The sequence below is a fragment of the Lolium perenne genome, chromosome 6 (genome assembly GCF_019359855.2).
Source record: "Lolium perenne isolate Kyuss_39 chromosome 6, Kyuss_2.0, whole genome shotgun sequence".
In the NCBI taxonomy this organism is placed as follows: Eukaryota; Viridiplantae; Streptophyta; class Magnoliopsida; order Poales; family Poaceae; genus Lolium; species Lolium perenne.
The window spans coordinates 192622889-192648201 of NC_067249.2; the positions used below are offsets into that span (position 1 = coordinate 192622889).

The following is a 25313-nucleotide window of genomic DNA, read 5'->3' on the forward strand; positions in this document are numbered from 1 at the left end:
GAAGTAAGAGAGATCTACCACCTTAATGGTTGGAGCATACATATTGTTAGAGAAGAACATTGGGCCGCTAACTAAAGCCATGATTCATGGTGAAAGTTTCAGTTTTGGACATATATCCTCAATCTCATATGAGAATAATAATTGTTGCCACATGCTTATGCATTAAAGAGGAGTCCATTATCTGTTGTCCATGTTGTCCCGGTATGGATGTCTAAGTTGAGAATAATCAAAAGCGAGAAATCCAAAATGTGAGCTTTCTCCTTAGACCTTTGTACAGGCGGCATGGAGGTACCCCATTGTGACACTTGGTTAAAACACGTGTATTGCGATGATCCGGTAGTCCAATCTAATTAGGACAAGGTGCGGGCACTATTAGTATACTATGCATGAGGCTTGCAACTTGTAAGATATAATTTACATAACTCATATGCTTTATTACTACCGTTGACAAAATTGTTTCATGTTTTCAAAATAAAAGCTCTAGCACAAATATAGCAATCGATGCTTTCCTCTTTGAAGGACCATTCTTTTTACTTTTATGTTGAGTCAGTTCACCTCTCTCCACCCCAAGAAGCAAACACTTGTGTGAACTGTGCATTGATTCCTACATACTTGCATATTGCACTTATTATATTACTCTATGTTGACTATTATCCATGAGATATAAATGTTATAAGTTGAAAGCAACCGCTGAAACTTAATCTTCCTTTGTGTTGCTTCAATACCTTTACTTTGATTTATTGCTTTATGAGTTAACTCTTATGCAAGATTTATTGATGCTTGTCTTGAAGTACTATTCATGAAAAGTCTTTGCTTTATGATTCACTTGTTTACTCATGTCATTTCCATTGTTTTGATCGCTGCATTCATTGCATATGTATACAAATAGTATGATCAAGGTTATGATGGCATGTCACTCCAGAAATTATCTTTGTTATCGTTTTACCTGCTCGGGACGAGCAGAACTAAGCTTGGGGATGCTGATACGTCTCCGACGTATCGATAATTTCTTGTGTTCCATGCCACATTATTGATGATATCTACATGTTTTATGCACACTTTATGTCATATTCGTGCATTTTCTGGAACTAACATATTAACAAGATGCCGAAGAGCCAGTTGCTGTTTTCTGCTGTTTTTGGTTTCAGAAATCCTAGTAACGAAATATTCTCGGAATCGGACGAAATCAACGCCCAGGGTCCTATTTTGCCACGAAGCTTCCAGAAGACCGAAGGAGAGTCGAAGTGGGGCCACGAGGTGGCGAAACACCAGGGCGGCGCAGCCTAGGCCCTGGCCGTGCCGACCTATGGTGTGGGCCCCTCGTGCCGCCTCTTTACCTGCCCTTCCGCCTACAAATAGCCTCCGTCGCGAAACCCCCAGTACCGAGAGCCACGATACGGAAAACCTTACTGAGACGCCGCCGCCGCCAATCCCATCTCGGGGGATTCTGGAGATCTCCTCCGGCACCCTGCCGGAGAGGGGATTCATCTCCCGGAGGACTCTTCACCGCCATGGTCGCCTCCGGAGTGATGAGTGAGTAGTTCACCCCTGGACTATGGGTCCATAGCAGTAGCTAGATGGTTGTCTTCTCCTCATTGTGCTTCATTGTTGGATCTTGTGAGCTGCCTAACATGATCAAGATCATCTATCTGTAATACTATATGTTGTGTTTGTCGGGATCCGATGGATAGAGAATACTATGTTATGTTAATTATAAAGTTATTACCTATGTGTTGTTTATGATCTTGCATGCTCTCCGTTATTAGTAGAGGCTCTGGCCAAGTTTTTGCTCTTAACTCCAAGAGGGAGTATTTATGCTCGATAGTGGGTTCATGCCTCCATTGAATCTGGGACAGTGACAGAAAGTTCTAAGGTTGTGGATGTGCTGTTGCTACTAGGGATAAAACATTGATGCTATGTCTAAGGATGTAGTTATTGATTACATTACGCACCATACTTAATGCAATTGTCTGTTGTTTTGCAACTTAATACTGGAAGGGGTTCGGATGATAACCTGAAGGTGGACTTTTTAGGCATAGATGCATGCTGGATAGCGGTCTATGTACTTTGTCGTAATGCCCAATTAAATCTCACTATATTTATCATGACATGTATGTGCATTGTTATGCCCTCTCTATTTGTCAATTGCCCGACTGTAATTTGTTCACCCAACATGCTTTTATCTTATGGGAGAGACACCTCTAGTGAACTGTGGACCCCGGTCCTATTCTTTACATCGCATACAATCTACTGCAATACTTGTTTTACTGTTTTCTGCAAACAATCATCTTCCACACAATACGGTTACTCCTCTGTTACAGCAAGCCGGTGAGATTGACAACCTCACTGTTTCGTTGGGGCAAAGTACTTTGGTTGTGTTGTGCAGGTTCCACGTTGGCGCCAGAATCTCTGGTGTTGCGCCGCACTACATCCCGCCGCCATCAACCTTCAACGTGCTTCTTGACTCCTACTGGTTCGATTAAACCTTGGTTTCTTACTGAGGGAAACTTGCCGCTGTACGCATCACACCTTCCTCTTGGGGTTCCCAACGGACGTGTCAACTACACACATCAGAGACCAAGCGTCCTTGGAACATAGCGTTGTTGCGCCCTTTCTACTCATGAAGTTGTACTGTAAGAAGTTCCTTTTTGTACCTTATGCTATGAATAAAAGACTCCGGCACCTCGAATGTTTTCTCGGGGACTGTCTCTATCAAACTTGCATGTAATCTGTTTATTTTTTCAGTTTGCCGGTTGCTTCTTGAACATTTTTTCTTTCCGGTTTAGTAACGTGCTAAACCTACCGGAGTCTTCGACTCTGCTGCTGTCCGCAAACCGGCTTCATGGCAAGCAAGATAAACCGGTAGGAATTAAGCACGTGAACTGCGGAAAGAGGAAGTGGGAACAAGTAATCCGGAAAAGCTTAACTAACCCAAAATTTCGAATTTTTCCTAAGTTCAAGGAAGTGTTCGCTTGGCAAAAGAACTTTGTAACTCATACACCAAAACACCCAAAAGAGGTAGGCAGAGGCAAAGGGAAAGAACCAAGTGTGCATCAAATTGGATGCGGAAACGATTCCGGAATCTTCGCAGTGCAAGATAAAAGCAAACGACAAAGGCAACATGCTAAGTTAACCAACCAACATAACTTAATAAGTTACCGGTATGCAAGCTACCGGCACAAAGTTGTACCACAACCAAAACGATAAGTGTTATGTTACATCATAAGACCCCGGCATACCGGGGTAGAATTTAACAACCATTGTTTTTGAGACAGATAAGCATATCACGCTAAAATTTTAAGCAGCAGGGGCTTCTGGAGGAGCGTCACCGGCCTCTGGACCTTCCTGAGCGGCATCGCCGTCGCCGTCGCCGGCACCTTCGTCTTCATCTCCCTCCTCCTCTTCTTCCTCATCGCTGAGGTAGTCCTTGATGCCTTCGGGAGGGGGGATGAAGGTGCGAGCCGGCGCATACTCAGCAAGCCGATAGGCACGATCCTACCGCTTCGCGGTGAGAATCGGATCCGTATCGGTGGGTGCGTTTTCACGCACACCTTGAAGAGCATCCAGATCCAAATCCGGGTACCAAGAGCACGCGACGCGCAGCACGGTATCGGCTCCGGCACGAGCCGCGGAGCATTGCCACTCGTGAATACGGCGCCCTGCCTCCTTAAGCCGGTCGGCGGTGAGCGTGACGTTGGCTGGCATTGCTTCCTCAGGCCACAACACCTTGAAAAGGAGGATGGCGACGTCCGGCAGATCGGCAAGGTGCCGGTCCACTGAGCGCATGTGCTGGACTCGGGCGGAAAGGGCGACCAGGTAGTCGTACCCATCCCAGTGCACGTCCATGTTGGGGAACTTTCGCGCCACCCGGTCCTCCATCACCTTTTTTACGGCGTGCGGCTGGGAATTCGGAAAATGCTCTACAGAAAGAAGGGAAAAAACATAAAGATAAGACACCGGAAAAGAATCTGCCGGAAGGAAAAAAGCACACAGATATGCTTTCGAGAAAGACAAAAGCTTATAAGCAAAAGAAGAGACAGAAGCTTACTGAGAGCCAGCGCGTCAGTCTGCATGACCAACCGATCATATTCCTTATGATCGGTGGTCATAAGCTGAATGTGATGCTCCGCCGCTTTCCGCGCCTTCGTCTCCTCCTCCAGCTGCAGCTCTGCCGCTTTGCGCGCTTTCCTTTCTTCCTCCAGCTCTGCCCTCAGCACAGCAGTGGAGTTCGCGGAATCATCCACGACCTCCGCCAGCCGGGCCTCGGCTGCCGCCTTGGCGTCCTTCAGCTCCTGGGCATGCCGGACTCCGGCCTGCATAGCCTGATCCTTAAGCTCCCTAGAGATGTCCTTCTGGGCGTTCAAGGCCTCCTGGTGCTTCCGGATGAGCTGGTCCTTTTCATCTGGAGGCCGGAGAAGCAGATGTTAACGAAAACGCAAACAGATGAAACACAAAGAGACAAGTCAACCAAAAAAGGGAAAGGATACCTTGAAGTGCGGCAACCTGGACCTTGAGGGCCTCAATGGAGGCTTCCGGGATAGCTGTTATGTGAAAAACTTGTAAATAACAAAGAAAGAAGAAAAAGATGCCGGTAGGAAGATGCCGGAGGCAAAAAAGACTCACCTTGGCATTTGCTATGTGCCTCAGAGAGGTCCCGGTGCTCCCAAAGAAGCTCCTCGAAGAGCTGCTTCCGGGCGTCCGCCGTGCTCTGTTCGAACGAAAACAATTGTGAAAAAGATGCCGGTTTCGAAAACTCTTTAAGGAAAGTTTTGCGCTAAGAGCTGCGCTCTCAACCCAAAACTCGGGGACTGGGAGGATATATATATAAATCCGGAAAGAATAAAACCGGCATCAACAGAAGAGTTGCAGAGATTGGTGAAACTTACCACCACGTTGCTGGTAGCGTCATGCCAGGCGTTGTCAAACTCCCGCACGGCGCGCTTCAGCCGGATGAAGTGCCCTTCAGTGCACTTGGGGCCGGCTGGGTCAACGATGGGAAGCCGGTCCTTTCCCACACCGCGCGTAGCCGCGGACACATCTGCCTGATTCCACTTTTCAGCGTAATCAAGCAGGTGCCCCAGCTCGCGGCCCTCGCGCTTCAGCTCGGTAATCCGGCCCAGCAGGCCGGTAGCTTGATCTCCAGCCACAACGGCGGCGGGGCCGGTATGCAGCACCAGGGACCGCGGGGCGGAAGCTGCGCCTTTTCCCTTGAAGGGTTCAGACGTGCGGAGCTTGGTGCCTACTGGCGGCGGCGTTGGCTTGGCCGCAGAAGGTCCTTGAGCTGGCGGCGGCGTCGGCACGTCCCCGGTGGGCTTGGCGGTAGGAGCTTCCGGCGGAGGTGTTGGCGTGGCCCCGGTTGCCTCAGGAGCAGGGGTTTCCGGCGGCGGCGTCGGTGTGGCGTCAGCCTGCTCAGGGATTGGAGCTTCTGGCGCTGACGTAGTGCTTGCCGGCACGGAAGTTTCTGGCACGGCCTTGGAGGGAGAAGAGCGTGAACTCTTCTTCTTCTTCTTTTCCTTCTGGACGGGAGGAACTTGAGGTTCCGCCCGCCCGGCAGCTTCAGGATCGGCGCCGATGTTGCTAGCGCCGGTGTCTTGCATGTCAGGAGGGGAGATAAAGTCATCCTCCGCGCGGTGATCAGGAGTTGTAGGGGCCGCGCGCCCCGCACTTGTTGTGCCTCCCAGAGGGGAGGCGGAAGGATTACCGGTACCAGAAGGTACCGGGCTCGAATGAGGAGGAGGTGAAGTCCTGTTCTTCCCCTCAGAGCTCGCCAGCTTTGAACCGGCAGTGCCCTTGGAGAGCGAAAGCGCAGGACTGAAGGAAAGCAAAGAGAAAAAAGATAAGAAAAAGCAACCAGAAAGAAAAATCTGTGAAACCAAGCGAACAAAGAAACACAAAACTTACCCGGAAGAAACCGGCAGGGTTTTTCCCTTGTAGCGCCTCTTGCCTACTTCTTTACCCCCAAGGACTTGCGTCCGGGAGCGTTTGGCAGGAGGGGCTTGGCTTGAACCGGCATTTGTCGCCGGGGCCTTGTTCTTCTTGCTCCCAGTGGTGAGTTTGTCCAGGAACTCCTGGCCAACCTCGGCCTGCAGGGGGGTGACGTGCTCATGAACCTGTGGGTTGATGTTGGCTGAGGGAACATCTACAGAGGAACAATAACAGAAGAATATGAGAGATCAAAAAGAAGAAATACCTCAAGCAAGGTCAGGTCGTCAGACGAACCGGATGGTTCCGGTGGGGATTTGCCGAGGCGCGAGGCTGGAGTCCGGCCCATCTTCAGATCCTGCCAATGAATAACGGGGTCCGGGTCGAATTTGTCCAGAGCCCGCTTCCGGCAAGGACCTCGCCGGTCTGAGTCAATGCCGGGGAAGCGGTCCTTGGCTTGAAAAGCAAAAGAGAAAAAAGGGTTAGTCACAATGCAAAAGTTACCGGTATACCGACCCGAGTTGCGTAATTTCTTACTTCTTGGGTCGGGGGGTTAGTGGAACTGAGAGGCCGAAGGCCCCATTCCCAGTCTTCCGGTATGGCAGTCTGGCAGATCTGCCTAGCCTTGAGGACGACGTCCTTCTTGCTGAGAGGGATTCCGGTGATCTTGGTAGGATCACCGGGACCATACATCTCGCTCATCTTATGCATGCGGCGCTTAAGAGGAAGCACCCGGCGCAAGATAAAGGCGCGGATGATATCATCAGAGCAGATGTTGGTGTCCTTCATCAGCTGCTTCATGAAGCGTATAATCCGGTTGGTCTCTATGTGAGACTCCTTCGGATTGTAGCTCCAGTTGGCCCTCGTGGGCGGCGCCGGATTGAAAGGCGGCAGGTCGATGAGGTCCGCCGCGCCGTTGTTCTTCACGTAGAAGAAGGTCCCTTGCCATAGCCGGCATGACTCGAGATCGGAAAACTTGAAAAAAGGGCTCCCTTGGTGGGAGCCGATGATGCAAGACCCGCATTGTACGGGGGGTTTGGGTTTAGGAATTTCCTTGCCCTGAACGGAGTTGATCCGAAGAGCAAAGAAACGGGCAAACGTCTCGCGAGTGGGACGAATGCCGATATAAGCCTCCATAAAGGTGGCATAGCAAGAGAGATAAAAAAAATGGCGTTGCCGGGAAGATGGTGAGGTTGAAGTTGATAAAAATCAAGGAAACGCCGAAAGAAATCAGAGACGGGAAGGCCGAAGCCGCGCTCAAAGTGATCGAGAAAGACAACGCGTTCACCGGGTTCAGGCACCGGTTCAATCTCATCGCGAGGGAGCCGGCAGGATACTCCTTTCGGATTCCTCCTGGACCGGTAAAGCCAGTCGATTTCGTACTGGCTAACGTTGGAGCCCATCCAGGCCCCGCGTGTGATACCGGCGGAATCTACGCCGGAAGCTTCGCTAGAGCTACCGGTTTCTTGGTTGCTACCGGAATCAGTCTCCATCTGGACAAGGTCAGCGGTTAATCCGTCGGAGGATTTGCTACGCCGGCTAGCGGAAGAAGAGGCAGAAGAAGAGGAGGAGGAAGATTCCTCACTAGACATGAAATTTGATGAAGAGAAACAAGAATCCCACGATCTACCCCCGCGCGAAGATCTACGAGTAAGAGAAAAAGCAAAAGAAAAGACGAAGTAAATACACTACCAACTCGAGATCTGGAAAGCAAGAGAAAGAGAGCAAATAGGCATTGGGGCTCACCCGAGGCTGCGGGAGACGTGAAGGAAAGGTTCGCTGGAGAAATGGCGAAGGCCTAACCGTCGACGAAGGCCGGCGACAGAGAGCAGCAAGGTCCGCCGGAGAAAGCTTGAAGCAGCGGCGGAGAAGGAGCACCGCAGGAACTTGGCGCGGTGGAAAGCTTCACCGCAGCAAGGAGAACGGTGCAGGTTCGTCGGAGCAAGCTCTGGCGGCGACCGGCGGCGATGAGGATACAAGGGGCGAAGGGCTCGAAGTGCTCAGGAACGGGGGCAAATGCGAAGAAGGGGAAGAAGATGAACTGCTCCGCCCTTATAAAGGGAGAAGTGGAAATGGGCCGGAAACTGTCGGGCCGTGGCGGTTCGCCTCGTGGGCCGCCACGTGGCGCAAAGATACACGCACAGAACTAAGAGGCCACAGGGTCGCCGCACGGATCCCGAATGGCCAAAAGGATCCGGTGTGGCACATTAAATGCTGGCGCAGAAGCCGAACCGAAGTGACCACTGACACTGACACGGCAGTAACAGTGCGCATGTCTCTGACAGGCACGGTACCCAAGAAATTCTCGACTTCGCCGAGGAGGGAGTAAATGTCAATGATACCGGAGGAAAAGACACCGGAGACACCTTACAAAGGAAGCGACGTGAAAACATGACGTAAGATACCGGAAAGATCCGGAAGATAATAGAAAACAGCTAAGGCAAGGAAGCCGGCATCTCTGAACAGAGTACCCGGAAGGATCAAACCGGTACCTTGTGAGATAAGAACCTGGCATGGACCGTCGGATAAAATCCACCGGACTATACCAGCTTCGGGGACTAATGTTGGGGGGATGACCCCCGGTATGCCAAAGGCATGCCAAACCGGATGGTTTGAGCCCTCAAGATACCGGTTTGATAGTCATTCCGGGCCATGAGTTCAGGTTTTTGGCTAAGGAAGTCTATACCGGTATGCCCAAAGAGGGACATGCCGGAATGAGCTAAGAAGATACCGGACTGCCGGTATAAGCAAAGCTGGTCAAAGATTCTCTCAGGAGCTAGAAGACAAAGATGAGCTAAGCAAAGTGGCTTTAAACGAAGCCATGACGTAAAAGGCAAGGATGACGCCCAAAGAAGCCGGAGGACATCAGCCTCCCTGATTAAAGAGGATACCGGCGTCATCTATGATTAAAGTAGCTTTATAAAGTAGCTTTGTAAAGTAGTTTGTCTGTTCAAAGATACCATTAGAGTTTCTTCCCTTGTAAGCCACCTTCTCCCCTATATAAGGAGAGGGGGCAGTCTCCTTTACGGGCGTGGAATATAGACAACGAGAGACGTGTATGAAAACCTCCTGTAACATTGTTCATGGAATAGAGAAGATCTAGAGCGAAGTTCATCCTTGTGTCTTTCTTCTTCTACCTCTGGCCTTGGCCAAGTTCTTGAGGAAAGCACCCGGAAGTTCATCCTACCTGATCCAAAACCCTCCCCCGAATCCTCTAGCGTCCAACTCGGCCCCAACTTAAGCCATCCTATGGCATCTGTCTGTTCACCACGACGACAGCTGCCGCCGCCGGACAGCGGCAGTGTTCTCCTCCTTCATGAACAACTGCACCAACATCTCGCCGTCGCTGTCCATTGCGGCAATATGAACGAACACCTTGCGAGTGGGGCGGTTGGGCGGCGGTGGTGGCGACCTCTATGCTGGCCGAAAGAGTGGTGGCCGGTCTAGGGAGTGGCGGCAGTGTCGATGGCTGGCGGTTTCTGGACAGGCAGGGTGGAAGGCAAGCACGGGGGACGCGGCGGAGGCGATGGGTGGAAGCCAGCTCGGGCGGGCATGGGAGGAGGGGGGAACCGGCGCGTCTGGCTGGCAGAAGGGCCCTGCGGGTGCTTTCCTACATGGACGATGGTGCCAGCGCCCCCGATCCGTACCGTTTGCAAAGGGGTCGGTACGGGGTTGCCGATGCTTCTATTGGGCTCGACACCGTGCCGAAGCTTTATTAGATGCACCGGTGTATGCCCAAAAACAACGCCATCCCCCAAATCGCTATTGGTGCCGCTGACCACCGGTGGATATACTCTAAACCAGATCGGTTCCCTTCTACAAGTAAGATACTTCTGCTCCTGACTAAACGCACTTTTCTTTCCACTAAATTTGTGATGCTTCCTATACCAAAGTACCAATTTGGCTCGGAATTTTCCGTTGGTTTATCGACTTGCTATACTACAGTGTATCTATTTTTTCATGGCAGATAGTTGGAGAGTGGTATTTTGGCACGTGAGATCATATGATCCCTTTATTTTGAAGGGATTTCTATTTTCATGCCCTCAGGTCCTTAGTTGTGCTCAGTTTTCCCCAGCTCCTTAACTTTTCCTCAGTTTTCCCCGCCTCTAGTTTGAAACACTCACAAGTGCTGGAACGGCCGGTAGCCGTCAGGTCTGAGGCCTTGACCGTTAGTCTGACCGGGTGGGGCTGCACAGGGGCAGCTCCTCCCTGATCGTCTCGTGCTGACGGGTAGGGTCAGGAGACACGTCGGAGCAGCCATCCATCTATCGCTGATGTGTGGGCCGTTTTATTTCATGATTTTATAGGCGGTGCTGCCAATGACAAATGGGGCCGCTCTATAGGGCTGCCACAGCCAATGACCAGTGGGGTCGTCTATTTTTCAGTAAAAGACATATATTGCCGCTCTGTGGGGCTGCCGGAGCCAATGACCAGTGGGATCGTCTATTTATTTATAGAAAATCATATATTGCCGCTCTATGGGGCCTCCGCATCCAATGACCAGTGGGGTCATCTATTTTTCAGGAAAAGACATATATTGCCGCTCTGTGGGGCTGTCGCAGCCAATGACCAGTGGGGTCGTCTATTTATTTATAGAAAATCATATATTGCCGCTCTGTGGGGCTCCGCAACCAATGACCAGTGGGGTCGTCTATTTTCAGGAAAAGACATATATTGCCGCTCTGTGGGGCTGCCGCAGCCAATGACCAGTGGGGTCGTCTATTTATTTATAGAAAATCATATATTGCCGCTCTGTGGGGCATCCGCAGCCAATAACCGCTGGGGTCGTCTATTTATTTAGAGAATATCATAGAGAGAAGCAACAAGTTCGCTAATTAATTTTTCTTAAGCTAGACCCATCAGGTGACTATTTTCGCAGCTTAATCTAAAGTGAATTTTATGCTAAACATGGCTGGAACCTAGTGTTGTGTATCTCATTAGTCACCGGAGAACCGCTGGCATCTCGTTCCCCACCCTCGGACGGAGCAGCCATCGTCGGCGCTTCGTCGCGCCGCCGGCTCTGTCCCCCGGCGGCGTCGGAGGGACAGCGGCGGTGCACGTCAACCACGGCTCCAGCACTTGTTTCGTCCGTACGCATTGTACCCACCACAGGAAAGTCCGCCGCAAGCAGATCCGCCGCCCACGACGACTGGGATTTGTTCCGCGCACCAATTGGTAGTATAGCTTGGTAAGACCTCCGCTTCTGCCTCCCCCGCCTCCTAATCGATTCAGTTCCCGTAATTTATTGGAGTTTGCAGGTGCGAAATAGTCCTCAATGTCTGGTCGTAGCGGGTACACCGGCGTGGGTGGGGATTCGATAATGTCGTGGCCACGTTCTACTTCTCCTACCTCGTCGGAAGTGCAGGTATCTAGCTTCTGCTCTCTGTACTACCGTTGAATTTGAAGTGCCGCCATGGCCTGTTGGAGTGATTTCAGTTGTTCTTTTTTCCATTAATGTTACAGATAGCCAGGCAAGCCGATGATCCATGGTACATTGCATACCAAGATGAATCAACCCACTGGTGTAGCCAGAGGATGGATTTGGAGGAGAAGGTGGCCAATTTAGGTGATGAATTGGCCCGTAAAAACCTGATGATATTCGAGCTGAAGCGTACTGTGGAGGAAGAAAAGAAGAATTCAGAGCTTATTCGCAAGGAGAAGTTGAGAGTTGAGATAGATCTTGCCGTATTTGATCAAGTGGTAGAAAATCTAGAACATGAACTTCAAGTGATGGGAGAGGAGAAAAGTAGATTCATCTGGGCAGTTTTATTAGTTGTCATCCCTGTCCTAGCAGTTATGTGGTTGTGGTAGACGATTTAGATAGTATAGAATTGTTATTCAGTAGATGGCTCTAACCACTGTATTTTGTTGTGGCTCTAACCACTGTATTTTGGCGTACAATTTCCTAGTTGTGCTAAGTAATGTGCGCTATAATTTTAGCATGTATCAGCCTCTCGGATCAAATACATGTCAATCTTCCCAATCATGTTGGGATAGAATTCAAATCATATATACAGATGTACATGGACACATCAAGAACATGGAGAAGTTTTTTTTAGACGGAGGTAGTAGTTCGAACAATTTTATCCCAATTTGAAATTGAAAAATACAAATTTATCATAATTTATCCCAATTTGCGGTGTCGAACACGGCCGCGCAGCGATGGGCATGAAGGGCCGGAACGACGGGCGGCTGAGGGGTGGTCATCTGCGCCATCCGCCGTCGAAGCGATGTTGTAGGCGATGGCTTCAATGTTCGTGGCATCGAATACCATTGTCGGCACCGCCACTGTCTTGGTGTACTTCATCAGCGACAGATCTGCGGAGGGCTGGATCGGCGGCTTCGGAGCGTGGTTGTAGACGATGGCTTCAATCGTCTTGGCATCGATTCGCACTCTCGGCACCGGAAGTGAGACATCAACAGGCTCCGACATTGAAGGCTGGATCTGCGCCGTCGAAGCGATGTTGTAGGCGATGGCTTCAATGTTCATGGCATCGATGACCACTGTCAGCACGGTCGCCGTCTTGGTGTCCTTCATCAGCAACGGATCTGAGGAGGGCAACGGAAGTGAGACATCAACAGGCTTCGACATTGAATGTTGGATCTGCGCCGTCGAAGCGATGTTGTAGGTGATGGCTTCAATGATCTTGCCATCGATGACCACTGTCGGCACGGCCGCCGTCTTGGTGTTCTTCATCATCAACAGATCTAAGAAGAGAAACAAAAGTGAGACAGAGAGACATTTCAACTATTTCTGAGGGTTAGATCCTCACCGGCACTCTTAGATCCACGCCGCCGCACGGTTAAATCCGCGCCGCCACACGCACGGTTAGATCCGTGCCGCCGCGACCGCCGGAGTAAGAGAGGAACTAGGAGAGAGGAAGATGCGACTGGAATATGCGAATGCCAGGGTTGGTAGGTATGTGCTCAGCTCTTCTCTCCGTATGTGTCCATCGTGGTAGAGAGAGATATACAGGCCGTTCGATCATAAATGATCGAACGGTGCAAGCGTTCGTTGAGCTTTCAACCAACCAAGATCCATGTGACATACATCTCGACCAATCAGAGATCAGCTAGTGAGTACAAGTGAGGAAAACTAAGTAGAACTAAGAGGGGGAAAAGTGAGGAAATGTTTATCAAAAGTGCAAAACTGAGTAGGACTGAGTAAAAGAAGTGGGCCCGGAGGGGGAAAACTGAGTAACACTAAGTAAAACAGGGGCACCCAAATAATAAAGGGACTAACAGAAATTGAAGCTTTTGGCATCAAAATTGTAAAATTGTGTTATTTGAACAGTATAGTACATTTTGGCCGACGTGATATTGTTTGCAATTCAAAGATACACAAGTGTGACGAATTTGGACTCAATTGGACAAAGTTTGTAAGCATAGTGGGTATTTGGGAGGTGTGTTGAGTAGAAAGCCCTCCATCTTCATAGCTAGTAGCTCATGGACTAGGAAGTGGTTTTGAAGTTTTTGGCATAAAAAATTCATATCTCTATATTTCCTTTTCTATTATTATTTCTCTAGGTTGTAGGTAACATAACAAGACTCCATGGGAAGGTTCCACCATGTTTTGAATTATTTTGAATTAAACTATAAACCATAAACCCTAAAACCCTAAACCCTAGAGAAAATGATAAATGCTTAAATGTGGCTTAACACATACATTCAAGGGATCCCTACATTCAAATTGTTCAATACAAAGGGATCCCCAATACAAAGGGATCATACAAATTCAAATTGTTCATACAAATTAAAATTAGTTGTTCAGAATAAAAAACTTTCTCTTGTTCTTGGTGTGACTCGCTGGGGCCACCACCTTACTCCGGGTAACCCTACCAGGGATATTACCTGTGTCTACCTTCCTTTTGCCCTCTTTCTTGTTCTTCTTCTTCTGCGAAGCTTGTGCTTTTTCTTCTGCAATCTGCTCTTCGAAGTTAGCACTCCGCTGGGCCATATTAAATTCCAAGCAATCTCTCTGAATCTGTTCCCTCTCCTCTAGACTCATCGGTTCAAGCAGTTCTCGATCCATCTGTTCCCTCTGCTCTCGATCCATCGGGTCAAGCAGCTCTAGATCCATCGGTTCAAGCAGCTCTCGATCCATCGGTTCAATCTCCTCATGTTGAATTGCTGCTTCAATCTCCTCATGTTGAATTGCTGCTTCAATCTCCTCGTGCTGAATTGCTGCTTCAATCTCCTCATGTTGAATTGCTGCTTTAATCTCCTCATGTTGAATTGTTGCTTCATTCTCCTCTACATTTGCTGCTCCCGCCTGATCTTCCATTCCAAAAGCTGGGTCAACATCACTTTTACAAAGCCTAGCAATGTGTCCAGGGATTCCACAACGCTTGCACTTACGTCTTCAAATCGGTGCACCACCCTCTGCACTAGCTCTGATCCTATTCTTCCTCGGCCTACCTGCCGGTCTAGTCAAAATTGGAGAGTACAGTTTGAAGCCTGGATTGACTTTCATCCGTTGGTCTTTTCCCAACAAGGTAGGAACATTCGTAGCATATGCAGCCCTAAATTTGAAAACAGAGAAATAATCTGACACATACTGATCAACTTCACCTGCTTCACCCACTATAACACTCATAAAAAACAATGCGTGTATGCAGGGTATCCCACGGATCTGCCATCCCCTACAATGGCATTTCCTATCAACCAAACTCACTGGATACCTCCACTGCATGCTTTTACTGTCAGTGTAGGTTACCTCAGCCTCCATTCCTTTTCTGACGCATTGCATCTTCAATTGTTTTGCCCTGACATGTAAAGACTTAATCAAAGATGGGAGCATGAGATGGCTAGCATATTTTGTGGATGCAATTCTTTGATGCAGATCGATCTTTATCATGATCATCTACCTAATCTTATCAAATATTTGCCACAGCATAAGCCCTTTCAATGACTTGACCTTTGAATTGAAACTCTCCGCAAGGTTACTTGTTACATAGTCTACCTTGCAAATTTCATTGAATTGGCTTCTTGACCACACCCTACCATGATGTTCATCCAAGTACTCCTTCACCCCAGGTTTTTGTTTATACAACACATCCAAATGAAACAGATGCTTCCTAGAGCTGCATGTGTATGAAGCTGGCCATAGGTTGTCAGCAAAAACTTTACCCTTGAATTTCTTTGTAAAATTATGTACCAAGTGTCGCATACATTCCCTATGCTCCACTCCAGGAAATACTGCTTCTACCGCACTCTCCAAACCTTTGCAAGCGTCTGTGTGGATAACAAGTCCTGTTGGATGACCTATAAGGTCGCGCAAATTCGGCAGAAACCAAGTCCAACTTTCCTCTGACTCAACCTCCAAAACTCCATAAGCAACATGGAACATCCAACTGTGTCCATCAACTGCAGTAGCAACAACTAGCTGTCCTTTAAACCTGCCATGAAAAGCTATTGCATCCACGGCCAAATAAGGCCTGCAACCGTCCAGAAAGCCTTTCCAGCAAGCTTTGAAACAAACAAAAGCCCTTCTAAAACATTTCTTGTGCATTACCTTCCCGCTTTTAAATTTGTAGGGAATTGTATGCTTGTCTATCGCTACAATACTGCTTGGACTAGCCATCTCCACTTCAGCTTTGGAAGTGTAAAGCAATTGAAAGCTTTCATTCCATGGACCATTGATCTTGTCAAGAGCCATTTCCTTTGCATAGAGCATCCTCATGTAAGGTACTATTATTTGAAACTTCTCAAGCATCTTTTTCTTGAGTGCTGTTGGACCAAGTGAAGGAGTTTCTCTCAGCCAATCTAGGATTATATCTGCCAACCACCTAGTTTTTGCTAGCTTTGTTTTCACCTCTGGCTCTCCCCCTCGAGGTGGACACCTATGGACCTCCTCATTCTTCTTTATCTGAAACAAAATGATAAGGGATGTCAGTAACAGTTAACAAATTTTACATCATGATCTAAATACACAACTGGTTGGCGTAATACCTGAACCAAGGTGCTTCTGCGCATTGTGGACGCATGCAGCCTCCACCTACACCTCTTGTATGGGCATTTAACTGTGAACCTACCTGGCTCACTTTTAATAACCTCATAAATATTCTTAGAGAGAAGGCAATATGTAGCAATTGCATTACGGCAGTTCATCATCGTTTGAAATACGGTGCCTGCTGCAAGCTGAGGATCCTCCCTGTTCCACTCAATTGTTGGCAAGTCATCACCTTCGTAATCGGCTAAAACGAGGCTGTCATTGTTCTCATTCTTCTCTTCATCATCAGTGTCATCAAATCTGGCACCAAAAGCAATATCTTCCCTGTATTGATCCTCCATTGCCTGATTACTGCATCGATCTACCAATTCAGGAAACATCAACTCATCCTCATCATCTTGAGGAGACTGATCCCCAATCTCTGCATCGTCCTCCACATCGACCGCAGGAACGATCTGGCTACCACTAGAACTAGGGACAGATGGTGCTGTTGTGGACCTACAAGGAGCGCCGCGGCGCACACTATTAGCAGAAGCAGCAGTAGAGAGACATGATGCCCGACCACCTGATGATGCCCCAGCAGCAGATGATGCCTGGCCCCTGTCCACATGGATACGAATTTTACCGAACCGGCAAGAAGCATTCAAAGCAAAAAGAATTCCCAGATCATCGTCGTAAATTAGTGGAACAAATCTTCGCTCCGTGCTGTTGAAATATTCGAAATGAACTGCATCGCGAGAGCTCCAGGTGTACTTATCGTAGATGTTAGCTTTCAAATCCCTCAACGAGATGGTTATTGCAACCACCATAGGGAAGTAAAAACCATTCTTATAGTGTTTAGAATCACGCGTAAAGCTAGAATCCAGCCTAACCACCAGCCGAAAAGCCAGCGCTGGATCAATCCTATTCGAAAAGCAACGCAGTTAGTTGAGCAACAACGATTGGCGCTCAAAAACTGCCTACTGTTAATTCACATAGGCAGACGATGCTTACCCAGATGGAATCCATGCGTTAGATCCCTCCGATTCCTAATCTTCTCCGCGGCTGACGGGAAGAGGCGGCACACCAGACGGACATACAAAGGGGACAGGGGTAGATCTAGATCTGGTGGAGGCGGAGCCCTCTCCGCCTCCCGGGGGTGGTGGTGGGGGCGGGGGCGGCTTGGCGGCGGACGACGCCATAAGGTAGGTGGGCAGGACGGCGTGGCGGCGGAGGGGCGGTGTGTGAGCTCCTCCAGTCTCGGGCGGAGGGGAAAGCTTTGGATCAGCTCCTCCAGTCAACAGTCAACACAATTTGAAAGCAACGGTCAATTCAAAACCACCGCGGCTCCCTAGCCGTCACCGGTAACGGTCAAGGCCTCTCACCAGACGGCAACCCTCCCATCCGAGCGTCTGCGAGGGGTTTCAAAATAGAGGGAGGGGGAAACTGAGTAAAAGTTAAGCGGTTGGGGAAAACTGAGTACAACTAACGAACCAGGAGCATGAGAACAGAAAACCCTATTTTGAAATGCATCTTAGATATATTTTGAAACATTAAAAAATTGAAATAAAAAATTCGCAGGTACATCTTCATGTGCTACACGTCCATAAAGTTGTTTCATGGAAATTCAACTTGTCCTGTGGCCTGTGTAAAAAAAAACCGGTGCTAAAAATAAAACTTGTCACAACGTAAATTTTCTATTTTTTATATAGAACACAAAAAATATCGGTTTTTTCTCGAAACTTGACGAACTCATATATTGTGGAGATGTACATGTAGAATTTTTTGTTAAATTTTTTGGACACTTCGAAATATATTTTCTTCTAGAGGGAGCATACACACCTGGGAGCCAAATTGAATTTCCGGTTTGAAACACTTGTACCTGCAATATGTGTGCTTCTCCATCATGTACAGCTAATCGTGACAGTTTGCACGTTCCAATTTACCGCTACTCTTGCAGTCTTGCTTAAGGATTATAGATTATGTTGAGCAATATGAAGCAATGTTTGATGACGAGTAGATTGGTTGTTCCAATAGCAAAGTGGATGAGGATCATGCCCATTTGGTTTGTTAATTTCCTTTTTTCTTCAGTGTGCACACATCTTCTACCGCAACAACACGATGTATATCATCTAGTCTAGTAAATTAATACACAATCCGTATTAGAAGATATTGTTTCTTAATCGTAAAATGATTGCAAGTAGCTGTATCAAATCCAAACAATCTTTAAGTATAGCCAACCCTATCTTAACATGTCGATCCCACAAGCCTCTTATCCATTCTCGTTCGCTCGTGGCGGGGTGGTAAGTCAGAATAGAAAAAAAACTCACATCAGGTTTAAGGATAATCAGGCTCGAATTGATAACTTCTACCACGTAAAGGTGACACTACCGCTGAGTTATATCCCTTCCATGTCGAGTGTCGGAGGTTTAGTTCCAATTTGAGTCAATTTAAACTAAAGCCCCGACACTTATTGACCGGAGGGAGTAGTACTTTCAGTTGTTGAGGAATTTAGAACTACCAAACTTTTTAAGAAATAGAAACTCTCATTATCCCTGGCCTTTGCATACAGTATACACACATAGCCTACCATGCTATTCAACGGACAAATTTTTCGAATGGGTGTTACATGTTGCTTTGCAGGACCACTTGCATCGCAGAGCAGAGACATATCATGACTAACCATTAGATCTTAAGATGCATAAGATTTGTTTTGACAGATCAAGGTTTTGTGACGGAGTAGCTTTCACCGAGCAGTTTGAGGAGATTTTCTAATCAAGGTACTACAGGCCGCAGAAGTGCAAAACATTCTCGCACCAAACCAGGACTAGAGTTGACAGGCTGAACCCAAAATATAACTCAACTCAGAGTCGAGAAACAAGATCCATATCCATTTTATACAGTTACTACTTGCTGCTACTCTTCTCGGTTTCCCTTTTGCATATGACAATCTCTTCTGCAGGAACAGTGTTGTTGCCGATGGTTTGAGACAGGGTGTAGGTAAGGAAGAGTTCTAAGTTTGCCCAGATATCAGAGGTTCAAATCGGTTCGGGACAATTCTCAATGTACACTGTAAAATCATATCATGTACTAACATGCAAAGGTAAAAAATATATAGTACTCGCTCCGTCCTAAATTAATTCAGAGAGAATCTAGACAAATCTGAGTCACTTAATTTAGGACGGAGGAAGTATAAGAAATGAATTCAGGTATCAAGTTTGCGGATATCACTATCAGCCATTTATAGTTGGACCGACATTTTCTGGAGCTGACATAGTTTTAGGACACCAGCTAATGTCATCAAAGCTCAACCGGAAGTGCTCTTATCGTCTCTGAATGGCTTTCAAAACTTAAGTACATATGAAGATTGCCTAGTCACTTAGTACATGTGAATAAACTCTAACTAACGGGAGTGGTGTTTTGGAACATGGGTGCATATGCTCCCTATATTTTGAAATGCATCTTATACATATTTTAAATTTCAAAAAAATTGAAACGAAAAATCCACACGTACATCTTTACGTGCTACGCGCTTACAAAGTCGTTTCATAAAAAATCGACTTATCATGTGACGTGTGTAAAAAGACAAAATTCAGTGCTAAAAATAATGCTTTTCACAAGATAAACTTTCTCCTTTTTACATAGGTCACAAAAAATATTGGTTTTTCGTGAAACTTGACAAACATTCATATATTATGGAGATGTACATGTAGAATTTTTTGTCCAATTTTTTTGACATTTCAAAATATGATTTTTTAGTAGAGGGAGCATACGCACCCGGGAGCCGAATTGAATTTCCGCTTTGCAAAACATCTAGGTTACTGAAGACCACCATGTTGGAACAGAGCATGCTGCTGCTTGGAGATGGTATGGAGCATTTTACAAAACCTTGCAAGTTTGATGTACACAGGTGCACTCAGAGCCATCTCCTAAACAGTTTTATTGGATCACATGGTCCCAAAAATTAGAGAAATAGAAGTAAAATAATAGACCCATTATATTACACTCATCTAGGCCAAACAGATCCATAGAGCTTGTATAACTGGCCAATAGTAGTACATGCTTCTTTGAATTTAACTTTTCAGGCAATTAAACTTACAGAACCTGGTATGTATATCCTACAAAAATATAAAGTCTCTCTTTATTTGAAAGGTGGTTTGGTTCACTAAAGAATCAGGAAGATTTCAAACTTAATATGTAACTCAAGCTAAATGTAGCTTGGCGATGAATTAAAATGACAATCATTAGCTCCTTTAACAAGTTAGCACCCAGAACAGGACTGGTGGAGAAGCCTCATTGATGACAGGCAAGCCACTTCTTCCTTCAGGGACTGCATCATCAGACAACCAATTAACACAAAATGGGATCATCATGCACTGGCACAAAACTGGATGCTGGAATTCCTGGAAGCTTTCCGCAACTTCAACACCGTGCGCCTGAACTTGGCCTGATCAAGGCCATCCATTGAAGGCGCAATTGTCATTGTCTCCAACACCTGCACGTTCTTGAGCAGAAGCTTAACCAGCTCCAATCCACTCTTCTCTCATCGTGTACTCCATCCTAACTTCCCTGAGATTCCTCACAATCACCCCTCAAGCACCTATAACATCTGTTGCCACTGGTTTCAAGACAGTGTAGGTAGGAAGAGTTATAAGTCTGCAAAGAGCCAGAGATGTCAGTGATGCAAATCGGTTCGGGACGATTCTCACATGGCCTTTCCATGAACACTGAACAACCATATCACGTAGCATGAAAAGGTAAAAATATACAAGAAATCAATTCCGGTATCAAGTCTGACATATTTCACAACCAGCCATTTATAGCCGGACCGACATTTCTCGAGCTGATATAGTTTTGGGGACACCAGCTAATGTCATCAAAGCTCAATCCGAAGTTCTCTTATCACTACTGAATGTCTTTCAACACCCAAGTACATATGAATAATAATTGGCTTAGTACAAATTAACTTTGCGAAACATCTACGTTACTAAAGGCCCCCACGTTGGTACAGAACATACCGCTGGTTGGACGTGGTATGGAGCATCTTACAAAACGTTGCAAGTTTGTATACATCGCCACATCGGTGGCTCTCAGAGCTATCTACTGAACACTTTTATTGGATTACATGGTCCCAATAATAAGACAATTACATAATGCTCATCTAGGCCAAACATAGCCAAAATATCCATAGAGTTTGTATAATTGGCTAAGAGCAGTACATGTTTCTTCGTATTTAACTTTACAGGCAATTTAGCTCATAGAACTTTCTATGTGTATCCTACAAACATAATGTTCTACTAATGTGAAAGATGGTTTGGTTCATGAAAGAATCAGGAACTTTTCGAACTTAATAGGGGACTCAAGCTAAATGTAGCTTGGCGACTAATTAAGATGACAATCAGCAGCTCCATAGCAAGTTGAGGACAGGACCGAAGGAGCCTCACTGATGACAGCCAAAGCCACTTCTTCCTTGAAGGACTGCATCATCAGACTTTAACACACAATCGAATCATCACGCGCTGGCACAAAACTGGATGCTGGCATTCTTGGAGGCTTTCCTGAACTTCAACACCCTGCGCCTGAACATGGCCTGCTCGAGGCCATCCATGGAAGGCACAATCGTCATCGTCTCCAGCACCTGCGCATTCTTGAGCAGAAGCTTAACCAGCTCCAGTCCACTCTTGCTCTCATCGATGTACTCCATCCTAATTGCCCTGAGGTTCCTCACAGTCACCCCTCTACCACATACAACATCATACTGAACTTCATCGCCGCTGCACCGTCTCCGCTTGGACTGCGATGGCTGCGACAACAAGCAATCACATAATTGGCATTAGAGATCATTGTATTGCAGAAGAGTTACCAGGGCAGTGAAAGAAGTGAAGGATGTATATCTCACCACGACAGACACAGAAAGCTCTTTTACGTTGGGGCAGCTCGTAAGGAGTGGAGCAATGGATAAAGCACCCTCTTCCCTCCTCTCTATTATGCACGCCAACCGTGTCACCTTGTCCAGCCGCACCTTGGACCAATCCCCAGGACGTGCAAATTTCTGCAAGTTATTCACAGCTCAATAATTAGATTCCTGAAACATACTCTGATATATTTCTTCAGAAGATGCAGTGATATACTGATATACTACCTCAATGCACCAGGGCGAAAGCACCAGGCTCCGCGCATTTCCAACCAAGGGAAGGAGCTCTCTGAGATTAGGCCCCTGGAGCTTAACCTGTGGCTTCTCGGTGGCCAGAACGACTTCGTCGAGAGAATAAGCGTCAGTAACGATGTGCCTGCTCGCCATCGCACCTGAGTAGCGTAGCACGCGCAACGCCGGCATCTCGGCAATGGCGATGCACGACTGTTGCTCCCAGGAGCAGTTGGCGATGTCGAGCTCGCGAAGCCGCGGGGCGCCGGCCAGCCGGAGCGCGCCGACGTGGCACTGCTCGAGGGTCAGGGAGGCGAGCAGCGTGCAGCGCGAGAAGAGGTCGTGGAAGAAGTCGTCGCTGCCAGGGAGGTGGACGGAGGCGAGGCGGAGGCGGGAGAGGCGGGTTAGACGGCCGAGGGGAGGGAGCGGGAGGGCGTAGCGGTCGAGGCGGAGGGTGAGGGACGTGAGGTCCGCGCAGGCGAGGAGGGAGGGCGGGAGCACGGCGAGGCGGGAGCGCGGGAGGTGGAGGTCCAGGTGGCTGACGCCGCGGGCCGCGGCCGCGGCGAGCCAGGCGGCGAGGTGGGCGGCGGCGGACGCGGCGAAGAGCTGGTCGAAGAAGCCGTCGAGCGCGAGGCGGAGGCGGCGGAGCGGGTGGTGTGGGGGTGGGGGTGCGAGCGCGGCGGTGGCGGCCGCCGCGAAGGCTGTTCGGCGGCGCGGCGCGGCGGGGAAGGCCGCCGCGAAGTCGATGTCCAGGGCTGGCGCGGCGGCCAGCGCGCCGCGCCAGCGGCGCGAGATGGAGGAGGCCGCGACGGCGGAGCGGAAGGGCAGCTTGGAGACGATCAGGCCCAGCACCGCGTCCGGGAACCCCTCGAACGGGTCGGCGGCGGCGCGATCGGCGGCGTGGTGGTTGTGGCCCTCGCGGGCGCCGGCGTGGGCGTTCGCGTAGGTGAGCCCCGCGGCGTGGTTGGGTATCAGGTGCTTGGTGCGCATGGCGGCGCCGTTCCGCCGCCGGCCGCGATTCGGAAAGAGGTTTTCTCGGAAACGAAGGCGGCGGCGTAAACGGTGGGATCGATCGAGGCGACCTACAGGGTGGTTTTAATGGCCGTGTCTCCCGCGGGTGCGACCTACAGGGTGATTCGGAAAGAGGTTTTCTCGGAAACGAAGGCCGCCGTCACGGCCGGCGTGCCGTGGAGGCGACCCCGATTCGAATGGCCTGCCGGCTGGCGTGGCGTCGCAGCCGTGGAGGCGAGCGCGATTCGAAGAAATCGCCAAAATCCGGTGGGGTTTCCGGCTCGGTTTCCGCGTGGGGGGTATCCAGTTGGAGCTGGACGCGTGCGGGGAAGTGCGGGACGTGGAGGCGTGAGGTGCGGGTTTTCCCCGTGCGTGCCCCGGGTTTGGACGTGGTTTTGGGTTCGGTATTCCACCCGGATCACGAACCGACCTTTGCTGTTGGGCTAGTTTGAAATCATCGCAATTCCAATGCTGGGGTTCAGACCTCGGATCTTCTTTACAATTCTCACTCTCCGTACCTGCTCGTTATTTACTTCTAGCAGTTGCATATGTACTCCCTATGTTCCAATGAATAAGACGCCCTCGTTTTATACTACCTCTGTCTATTTTTTGATGTCAAAAGTTTGTCTAAATTCAAATGTATCTAGACACATTTTAATGCATAGATACATCCGAATTTAGATGAACCATCGAACATCTATTAGTGAACGAAGGGAGTATATTTTTTTTCTTTAACTAAGAATTACTCAAAAATATATATAAATTGTTGATATAAAATAAGCATCATTATAAAGTGTTTCTCAATGCGAATCTATCGGTGCTAATTACATACAATATAATCAAGATTTGATTGCCTTTTTTTTTTTGTCAAGTTCATCTTAAAATGCGCGTGCGTCTTATTCATCAAATCGGAGGTAGTAAATCGTGGAGTAAATTCTACCGCGGAGAGTAGAAAGCGCACCTTCTTTAATCTTTAATGCTCAATTTACTCGGCCTTCAATTCCTCTCCTTTCAGTTTCTTTCCTCTACTCATTCGGTTTTCTTTTATACTTTAACGAGTTTAATAGGAGAGCTAACATGTTAGCTATAACATGTACTTGCTCCCGCACACGCTCCGATCATTCCACTTTACGTACCTGAGTGTAACGAAGCGACGACAAAGGGGAATCAGCGGAGGAGATCAAGGCGAACTAGCGCCGGTGAGTACCTGCACCATTGGATCTTCTTTACAACTCACTCTGGGTACCTAAAAAACGAGATCCATGGGCACTAGCACCCATGGCATATTCTTATAGAAGAATCTAGAGCAACAAATCTGCTTTGAGGAGATTCGGACCCGGGTTGTGGGGTAGGCACCAATTCGAGCTAACCATCTGCCCATCCAGTCATTCTCAACTCTCTTTGGGTACCTGCTAGTTTTCTTATAGGAATTCGGTCGCATAAATAATGTACATATATTTAAGGAATTTTAGGGGGGGGGGGGGGGGGGAATGGCCCCCTTGCCTGCACGGAAGCTCCGCCACTGTGAACAAAGGGGTTCTTAGTGTCGTGTCAACGTAGGGCCCCGAAAATGTCCTGGCTGCATCCCTGATGATTGCCGCTAGGATCCCTCATCATCCCCCATTCTCCACTAGCGGCTCTTCCACCACCGGCAGTCGACTCCAACAGTACCCCCTTCCGGAAACGATCAGCAGAGTAATGGGGAGGGAAGATTAACCCATGCAAATTTGGGATCTGCTCTGTCATGTACTCCGCCATCGACATGTTGTTCTACTTCAAAATAATCGCCTTTCTGGCGAGGAGAAAAGGGGATGGCGTCGGAGCACTCATCAAGAGAAATACACGCAGAGGTCCATCGTCATTGTTAGATTCATAGCAGATGAAAGTGATTATTTACTTAATCCACCAAGCGCTTTCCTACAGTAATGAAAGGCTTTTCTTTTTGATAATTCTATACCAAATGAATATAATATGAAAATATATTTTATGATAATTCATCCAAAAATATTAATTTTTCATTATATATGTTTATACTTTTATCTATATACATTGTCAAACTTCATAACGTTTGACTTTGACCAAACTTTATATGCAACATATTTTGGGTACGAGGGAGTATAATAGTTAGCTATTCCTTTTTTATACACTTCACGTTTTAAGTTCAGTTAAAGTTAAACCTTGTAAAGTTTGACCAAAATGTTTATGAAAAAAAATCAGCATCTACAATATAAAATCCAATGTATAGAATTGTCATAAATTATTTTTCATATTATATGTTTTTGTATTATAAATGTTGATATTTGT

At 47.8% G+C, this 25313-nt stretch overlaps 1 protein-coding gene across 1 annotated transcript; it reads right to left on the reverse strand.

The window, feature by feature from the left end:
- Window positions 1-21015: 21015 nt before the first annotated feature.
- On the reverse strand, window positions 21016-23303 carry LOC127306594 (F-box/LRR-repeat protein At1g06630). The gene is made up of 3 exons (XM_051337258.2): window positions 21996-23303; window positions 21753-21905; window positions 21016-21656 (listed from the first exon to the last, which is right to left on the reverse strand). Exons 1-3 carry the CDS (start codon window positions 22986-22988, stop codon window positions 21366-21368), a joined length of 1437 nt encoding a protein of 478 aa, XP_051193218.1. The 5' UTR covers window positions 22989-23303; the 3' UTR covers window positions 21016-21365.
- Between the last annotated feature and the right edge of the window lie 2010 nt (window positions 23304-25313).

What these genes read in the sequence shown, in the direction of transcription:
- LOC127306594 (XM_051337258.2), bottom strand. Translation starts at nt 22,988, where the DNA reads ATGCGCACCAAGCACCTGATACCCAACCACGCCGCGGGGCTCACCTAC. An exon ending in TTTCGCCCTGGTGCATTGAG is followed by an intron (nt 21,906 to 21,995) that starts GTAGTATATCAG and finishes AATAACTTGCAG; the next exon opens with AAATTTGCACGTCCTGGGGA. An exon ending in AGCTTTCTGTGTCTGTCGTG is followed by an intron (nt 21,657 to 21,752) that starts GTGAGATATACA and finishes TTGTTGTCGCAG; the next exon opens with CCATCGCAGTCCAAGCGGAG.